Source organism: Coptis chinensis, chromosome 7 (genome assembly GCF_015680905.1).
Source record: "Coptis chinensis isolate HL-2020 chromosome 7, ASM1568090v1, whole genome shotgun sequence".
Lineage (NCBI taxonomy): Eukaryota > Viridiplantae > Streptophyta > Magnoliopsida > Ranunculales > Ranunculaceae > Coptis > Coptis chinensis.
Window position 1 is genome coordinate 55077439 of NC_141462.1, and position 8598 is coordinate 55086036.

General features: G+C 36.0%; 2 protein-coding genes across 7 annotated transcripts; one reads left to right on the forward strand and one right to left on the reverse strand.

Annotated features, from left to right (window-relative positions):
• Nucleotides 1-490: 490 nt before the first annotated feature.
• Nucleotides 491-4706, reverse strand: LOC147488018 (pre-mRNA-processing protein 40B-like). 6 transcript variants are annotated; one of them, XR_015201671.1, is made up of 6 exons: nt 2160-2292; nt 1965-2060; nt 1675-1734; nt 1476-1586; nt 1292-1379; nt 491-773 (listed from the first exon to the last, which is right to left on the reverse strand). XR_015201671.1 is itself a non-coding variant. In XM_086571894.1 (6 exons), exons 3-6 carry the CDS (start codon nt 1717-1719, stop codon nt 1100-1102), a joined length of 360 nt encoding a protein of 119 aa, XP_086428020.1. In that variant the 5' UTR covers nt 1720-1734; nt 1965-2060; nt 2160-2292; the 3' UTR covers nt 794-1099. The 6 variants fall into 6 exon arrangements, 5 of the variants coding, with proteins under 5 accessions (XP_086428019.1, XP_086428018.1, XP_086428020.1 ...); XM_086571894.1 differs by lacking the exon at nt 491-773 and adding an exon at nt 794-1210 and having other exon boundaries at nt 1476-1591; XM_086571893.1 differs by lacking the exons at nt 1675-1734; nt 1965-2060; nt 2160-2292 and adding an exon at nt 4540-4706 and having other exon boundaries at nt 1476-1591.
• A 2062-nt stretch (nt 4707-6768) lies between these two features.
• LOC147488019 (uncharacterized) lies at nt 6769-8117 on the forward strand. The gene is made up of 2 exons (XM_086574228.1): nt 6769-7673; nt 7727-8117. Exons 1-2 carry the CDS (start codon nt 6769-6771, stop codon nt 8115-8117), a joined length of 1296 nt encoding a protein of 431 aa, XP_086430354.1.
• The last annotated feature ends 481 nt before the right edge of the window (nt 8118-8598 follow it).

The window sequence follows — 8598 nt, forward strand, 5'->3', positions numbered from 1 at the left end:
TGATAGTATTCCACCTATTCCCCTACCTGTAGATCATAGTGTTGTTCCTGCTACTGCTACAGATCGGATTGAAACTGTCATTGATGTTTCTCCTACTACGACTCGCCAAGGTACTTATGATCGTTATTTGGTGAAGTGGTGTGATCGTCCATTCTCAGAAAATTCATGGATTTCTGATGCTGCATTTCAACTCATGGATCCTACTTTCTACCAGAAGTACAAGGACTTACTCTCGAGGATGAGCTCTTCTCAAGCTGGGGGAATTGATGCGAGGATCCAATAGATTATCATGTGCACAGCACATGCATAATGCTACAGCTAGAGTTTATCTTTTATTCTATTTCTATTTTAAATCCTTAGTTAATTAGAATTAGATTAGCTACTATTTTAGTTTTCCAAGTTCTATTATGATTAGGATTTGTTAACTAGTTCTCTATATAAGCAGATGTAAATCTTAAGATTTTCAGACTTGATTTATTATTAGATTGAATTTATGAAATTCGTTTTTATTCATTAAACCCTAGTTTTGGGTATTTTTATACATTGTGTATCTATTATTCTTGCTTTCGCGACAAAATACATCAGGTATACTTCTCCATTAATATATCCAACAACGACTTTACTTCCAAAGGGGCATGCCTAACATGAAGAAATAACTTTCTTTCTTTCTTTCATTAGATAATGACAGCATGTTTCCACCCATAAGAAGAATTCCCTTACTTTCTTCAAGTCCCCATAATACAATAAGACCACCTCCGAAAATTATAAGTACCCTACAGAAACAAGAGTCACAAAACAATATAGGAGATCATAGATTTAACCAAACTTTGGACGTTGACTACTAACTAACTAGTGCTTACTTTTTTTTTTTTTTTTTTTTTTAAACTATCGTGCGCAACTAACTTTAGCATATCATGTAGATAAGGACAACAACAAAGACCTTACAATCAAGTTATCCTTATCCAAGTGTACACATTAAAATCAACTAATTCTTCACGTCCTCAGGACTCCTAAAATTTACAAGTCTCATCCTCCAAAGAAGATAGGGAGCATACTAGTAGCTCTGAGAAAACGAATACAGGGCAGATTATCACTAGGATTAGTATACCACCACAACACTCTTTCTTTCTCTAGTAACTCCTCTCACGTTTACCCCCACCATAACAAATGGCATACAAGATTGTAATGAGTACCAAAAAAGAAATGATATCTGCATTTTAAACGAAAGACAGCAACACTCAATTGAGAACTTAAGGTTTATAAATTGCAATATATTTGCCTAGCACTGTACCTGAGTGTGTAGTCCACTGTCAGTCACATTTATTAACTGTAAAACACGTGCTGAAAGTTCCGCATCAATTATTTCTTGTGATTCCGCACTGCACGATGAGAACATCACAAGTGTGAGACAATATACTAGCAATAATAACACCCGGCTGAAATGACTCTGTTTCGGAGTAAAGAAACTTCACTACCTTGAACCAGTACTTTGCTTGACCTTCAGAATAGCAGCAATAATATGAATAATCCAAGAAAGTTTTGCATCAACCACACATAGCTCACTATTATCTCCACAGATTCTTGATCTTTCCTTTATAAAATCCCAAAATTATGATAGAGGCATTAGATAATCTCCATATAGAACAGATAATATGTACTGTGAGGAGAATATACCGTATAGGTTTGAAGAATAGGCTCCATAACCTTTAAAATATACATACTACTGCTTTTATACTGCAATTCGTGAAAACTAGGAATAAGGTTAGCATAAAGGAAAACCTCACAATGCTAACAAATTCTTATGAGTGGATGCGTTGAAAAATATTGCATTCGTGGGGTCAGGACTGTTCGTTTTATTTTATTATCATTATTTGTTTGCTTGTTGGAGAGAGAGAGTTTCTCCAACACTAAGATAGCTAAAATACTTAAGAATTCATGGACAAGTTTTTTCTGAATGACTGAACCTGGAATCTGCAAAGGAAAGGAAAGCATTCAAGCTGATCCTGAAGAAGTTCAACATTGTCCAGAGGATTTTCAGAGACGTCATCAGAAAATCCAGCCTGCGAGCATGGAAATATAAAAGTAGAGAAACTTTAAGTGGTTAACATGAAATCTCCATTTACCAATCAGAGAAGTGAAATAAGTACATGTCGAACTACCTGTACGGAGTCAAATCAAGATATGATAAAGCCTTCAGTAATTTTAGGCACAAACTCGTCCAACAAACTCGGTGTGTCTCCTTTCAAGTAAGGTACATATGTCACCATTCTAGACCACAGCCCTAAAATGTAGTATACACTATACCAGTATACACTATACCTGGGTAGGGATGTCCATTCTACCAAAAAAGGCATTTACTGATGGTTATATTCGTTAGCTCTGGGGCCCGAAACCATATCGGACCGAACCCAACCCAAAACCAGGTTATATAGGGTAAAAATGCCCGACCAAAACCTGAACCGAACGGACCATAATTCCCAACAACTATATTTTCATTTATTATCTACTTACTTCAACAAACTTTTTTAGTGCTTTTTTCATTCTTATTTACTTTGGTCTTGCCACAAAATTTAGTCCAACAACGGATATAACCGTTACTGATAATAATTTTAAAATTTGCGCGGTTATATCCGTTACCAAGGCCGAAAGAAAAAATTCGGATTCACACCACCACAAGAAAGAAACCCTAAAAAGCCATCAATCTTATTATTAAGATAGCCAATTGAGTTATTGGTTGATAGCCCAATTAAATTTGTCATTTATAACGGATATATCCGTTAGAAATGGATGTGCTATTTACTTAACTATTGTTTGTAACCAAAATATCCGTTAGTAATGGATGTGCTATTTACTTAACTATTGTTTGTAACGGAAATATCCGTTAGTAAACTGTATCCACTAAAAAAAAAAATCCTGGGTCAAATAATGTCCATGTGCTATTTACTTAACTATTGTTTGTAACCCAAAATATCCGTTAGTAATGGATGTGCTATTTACGGTTAACTATTGTTTAGTACGGAAATACACATCCACAGATCAAATTCTAGCAAATATGATATAAAGATCATATTCCAAAAACTTCATCAATAAATGAATAACAAAAAAGGTTTCTTTTCAACACAAGAAAAGAAGGTTGGAAACAAAACTTGTTCCAATCAAGCAAAATTGAAAGCAAGCAAACAAAAATGAAGTAAGCCAAAATAACAAAATATAATTCATAAGACCAAATAAGAACATACGGGTGTCTTTGATTTATTCTCGGAAATGCTTAACACCTAAACACTAACCAGACTGAAATGTATCATGATGGTGTCTGTTATACCATATTCATCCTTAATATCTCAAACAAAAAATCACTGGAAGCAAAAACCCCAATTACAATCTGCATTATTAGTTTTTCATTTTGTTACTAAAACAATGAGGGAAACCTCATCCTCAAGCATCAGCAAACCTGAAAATAAAGCATCTCGTTAGCAGCTTGAAAACAAGATGATGCGAAAGTCAATGATGGTTCAAGTGACATGGTAAGTACTAAGTAGTAATATGAGAAAAGTAACCTGGAATATTTCTAGGCGGTCAAGTTTATCCAGACACAAGCATATATCTCTCATCCTCCTCCAAGCGATCTTGAACTTTACGCCACTAGCTGTTTGCCTGCAAATGAAAGGTCAATTACAATGCATGAATAACTAAAGATTGTAGATAGGTTCTATGAAAGACCACTCTACTCCAAGAGCCCAAGCTGATAGAGAAAAACACAACCATGCCTACCAACCTAAGTCTTCAACCCGACCTACCACTTTGCTACAGAAGCTCAAGCTGATTGAGAAAGGCACAACAATGCATAACAAAGGTTCACGCCTAACATAGAGTGAGCACGTGCTCCGCAATGGGAGCACATTTCACACAATTTCTACTATAGTACAGTCCGTATAACCAAAAACCTTTTTTTTTTCTACACATACCTTAATGAAGTCACAGGACTGCAAGAACTGCTTGTATTCCCTAATATTCCTTTTATGCTCCTCATGTGCCTTTGCCTTCCCCTGCATCATAATTCCACAATGGAAACAGTAAACAATAATGTTTTTAATAAGAAAACATCGAGAAAATATCCGCCACGACCATAAGGATTAAAATATATCTAACCAACGAGGATAGTTCTATCAGAACCTTTTGACTATGTACATAAAACCCCACTGAACTGTTATGTCTTCTCTTTTTTAAAATACTTAGCATGTTGCTAGCTTGCAATTACACATTACACTGTACAAGTGTAAATATAACTATTGAAAAGCTTTTATACACAATACCTATTGTGCCCATTTCAAGTTGAAAGTTTGATTTTCTCTTGTAAGAATTTTTTAGTGATAGGTGCAAGTGAGCAACAAATTCAAGCAGCAAACAGAATGCAGCTATTATATAGGAGATAAAACAATAAATTATTTAGCTATAAGCAACTGAAAAGGAATTGGATTGTGATGATGATATATAAAGATCATTGGTGTATAACAAATAATAACTACAGTAAAATTTTACCTTTTTCTTAAGTTCTGCCAAATAGCTTTCAAAAAGATCCTCGCGATCTCTAACTCGCTCAACAGCAGATTCAACATTAGCAAATTCCAAGAGTGCTTTAAACGCATCTTTTGCCTCCTGAAGGGACAAGGAAGATACTACATTACACGCCATACAACATTAGAACAACTCTATAAGAAAAAAAAGAACACAAATATGCACCTGCTTGGTGGCATAAGTTAAGAGTTCAGCTTCAACAACTTTCTCCTCTAATGCAGTAACATTAACTTTTCCAACAACAGCCATGCCCTTTTTCACTTCCTGTAGAAGATATTAAAGAAATAAATTTCAGTGAGAACTATACAATTACAAATCCTGAGATTTTTATAAACATGACTAGTCTAAATTATGAAACCTTACACACATAATGAGTATCTTTATGAAACTCTAGAAACTAGTTGTACCTCCAAATCCTGAAGAGAAACTCCATTTCCATATTTTTTTGCTTCTTGAAGAGAAACATCCTCCAAAAGGCAAATTGGCATATTTCACCCTCAAACTTGTCAAGTTTTACCACTTACCCCCCTAAAGTTCAGTTTAGGCAATTTTAACCCTGTACTTGTAAAACGTATCCACCTTCATATTTCTGGTTCATTTCCGGCACCTGAAGAGTGACGTGGATTAATTTTTTTCTTACGTGGAATTTCTAATTTTGAGATGTATCAAATTCTTGCACACTCAACACACTCTGGTCAAGTCAAGTCAACAAAGACATGAGAAAATCACGTGACCTACCAACAAAACCACACGCGCATGCACAAAAAATTATTCCCTCTCGTATTTTCTATCCCCAAATCCCCAAATACCTAATTTGAAACCCTAATTCACAAATTTTCAAATTGAAACCATGGAAAATCTAAATTGAAACCCTAGTTCACTGTTGTTGCTCAAACTCATCATTTCTGCTCAAACTCTTCATTGTTGCTGCTCAAATTTTAGATGTCTTTTTGTTGAATACGACCTAAAGTAAGTAAATGTTTGATTCTATGATATGTCCATAGTAATTTGCATTATATAAATGTTAATTGTGCATCTTCTGATGTTAATTTCATTACTTAAATGCAGTGGATCTTTTTTTTATCTTAAGCGTACATCATAGTGGGACTTTTGTGCGTGAGCCCCATTTTTGGTATGATGGGGAGAAATGAATTGTTCTTATGAAGATATGAATGCTAAAATGACATACCTTTATCTCAGAAATATGGTAAAGGATTTTGGTTATCCTCTTAGTAGTATAGCTGAAATTTTATTTAACACTCCTGGGGTGGAATTAGAAAATGGGTTAAGGCCACTTAGGACTGATAGTGATGTAAGCTCAATGGTAAAAGAGGCTGATGTATTTGGGAACATAGAAGTTTATGTTATACGCAAGCCATCTGATGATAGTGATGCTAGTGATGATAGTGCTTCTCAGAGTGATGCTGAAAGTGAAGTTGGTAGTATAGACAATGTGAGTGATGAAAAGTTACTTGAGGTTAGGCATATGAGGGTTAAAATGAAGAAGTGTAAGCAGAACATAGATGAAAATGGTGAAGGGGCTAGTCAAACTGCTGTAGATGACATAAATGGTGAAGGGACTAGTGCTCCTCCTGATGTGGTTCCTGATGTGGCATTGTCTGAAGAAACAGAGCACACTAGGTATGACAGTGAGTATGGAGAAGATGGAGATTACAGCCCATCAGAGAGTGATGAAGAAGATGAAGCAGTAGAACCAGAGGTTTGTAGAAAGAAAAAGAAGAGTTGGCCCACATTTAATACAAAGACAAATATGTTTGCAATTAAACCTGCTTTGGGTATGAGGTTTACAAGTAAAGATGAGTTCAAGGACTGTCTAAGAGATTATGGAGTGGCAAATTGTTGCCCAATTAAGTTTATAAAGAATGAATCAAACAGGGTAACTGCTATTTGTGGTGAAGGATGTAAATGGAGATGTCATGCCAGTCCAATGCAAGTTGAGTGTAGCTGGCAGATTAAATCACTAAATGATTTGCATGAATGTAATAGGGATTTCAATGCCAAATTTTGCAATGCTAGATGGCTTTCTAAGAAGTACAAGACTCAAATCCTTGCCAACCCTAAGTGGAAGCTAGAGGAGTTTGTAGCTTCTGTTTTGCATACATATGCAATCAATGTTTCATTGAATCAATATTTCAGAGCTAAGAAGTTTGCATTGGGGGAGGGGATTCAGTTATGATAGATCACTATGCCAAGGTTTATGATTATGCTCATGAGTTGCTAACAAGAAATCCAGGTAGTACTGTTAGAGTGCAGGGTGAAAGTGCTACAAATGAGCTTAATTCACCAAAATATTTTAGAAGGTTTTATGTATGCCTAGATGCTCTAAAAAAGGGATGGGTGCATTGTAGACCTGTGATAGGGTTGGATGGTTGTTTTTTGAAGGGTTATATAAAGGGTGAATTGTTGACAGCTGTGGGTAGGGATGGGAATAATCAAATTTATCCAATTGCATGGGCTGTAGTTGAGGGTGAAAACAAAGATTCTTGGTTCTGGTTTGTGAATTTGTTGGTTCATGACATTGGTGTGGCAGATGGGTTTGGGTGGACTATTATATCAGACAAACAGAAGGGGTTGGTTGATGCAGTGCACACACTTTTGCCATTGGTAGAACACAGGTGTTATGCAAGGCATGTATATGCTAATTTTAGGAAGAGATTTAATGGTTCTATGTTAAAAGGACTTTTTTGGATGACTGCTAGAAGTACCACCATTCCAGTTTATGAGAGGAACATGAAAAGGATTGAATTAGTGTCAGCTGATGCAGCAGAGTACTTAAGGACCAAACAAAATCCAGAACAGTGGTGTAAAGCTTTTCAGTTGGATACATCTTCTTGTGATGCAGTTGAGAACAATATGAGTGAGTGTTTTAATAGTTGTATTATTAGAGCAAGGCTCAAGCCCTTAATTCATATGTTGGAGGACATCAGGATTTATATAGTAAACAGGATGCAAAAAAAGAGGGAAGCAATGCAGAAGTGGACTGATGTGTTTGCTCCAAGAATTAGGAAAACTATTGAAGAAAAAAGATGGCAAGTAGAGACTGGTTATGCATATACCATGGGGCTGAAGATTTTCAGGTTAGTAATGAGAATGATGGATATTCAGTTGACCTAAAAAAGAGGATTTGCAGCTGCAGAGAGTGGATTCTTACTGGGATTCCATGTTGTCATGCAATTTCTGCCATCTTTAAAGCTACCAAGAGGGTGGACAATTTTGTGCAGACATGGTATAAGGTTGAGACAGTTAAGCATGCTTATGAAGAACATATAAAACCTTTGAATGGAGAAGTACAATGGGTGAAGACCAAATGTATAAAATTGTTGCCTCCAAAGGCAAAAAGAATGCCTGGTAGACCCAAAAGAAATAGGAGGAAGGACCCACATGAATCACCAAAGAAGGGACCACAAATTTCAAGGAGAGGGAAACATATGAGGTGCTTTAACTGTAAGGAGATGGGGCATAACAAGAAAGGATGCAAAGAACCTATTGCACCAACTCAAAGGCAACCTAAATTGATCTGAAGTGGTTATTTTATTATTTCTATTTTTTTTTTGGATATTTACATTATTGACTTATATTGTTGTTTGGGTTATTTTGGATATTTATATCTTCGAAGGTGAAAAAAAAAAAACAAAGAGGGGAACACAAGTGCACCACCACAAAAGAGATCAAAGAAGAAACAGGTATCAATAATGCCATTCTTATCTTTAAACATATGATGTTTAATTTGTTTACTTTTGGGTCAATAATGCTTTTTTTGTAGGCCCCAAGTATTGCAGCTCCAAGTACTGCATCTCCAAGTGCAACAGCTCCACCTTCAAGTGCCCCCACAAGTACAACAACTCCACCTCCAAGTGCCCCCACAAGTACAGCTGCTCCAAGTACAGCAGCTCCACCTCCAAGTACCCCCACAAGTACAGTAGCTCCAAGTAATGCAGCTCCAAAGTACAACAACTCCACCTAAAAGTAAAACAAATCCTAAAAGCAGATCCAAAAATGATA

Bases quoted from the DNA above. Each gene is read 5' to 3' on its own strand.
- LOC147488018 (XM_086571892.1), bottom strand. From the start codon at position 4,692: ATGGCGTGTAATGTAGTATCTTCCTTGTCCCTTCAGGAGGCAAAAGAT. The intron at 1,592-4,539 runs GTAAAATTTTAC...GATTTTATAAAG, and splicing joins TGGCAGAACTTAAGAAAAAG to GAAAGATCAAGAATCTGTGG. The intron at 1,380-1,475 runs GTAGTGAAGTTT...CTCATCGTGCAG, and splicing joins AAGCAAAGTACTGGTTCAAG to TGCGGAATCACAAGAAATAA.
- LOC147488019 (XM_086574228.1), top strand. From the start codon at position 6,769: ATGATAGATCACTATGCCAAGGTTTATGATTATGCTCATGAGTTGCTA. The intron at 7,674-7,726 runs GTTAGTAATGAG...GAGGATTTGCAG, and splicing joins ATGGGGCTGAAGATTTTCAG to CTGCAGAGAGTGGATTCTTA.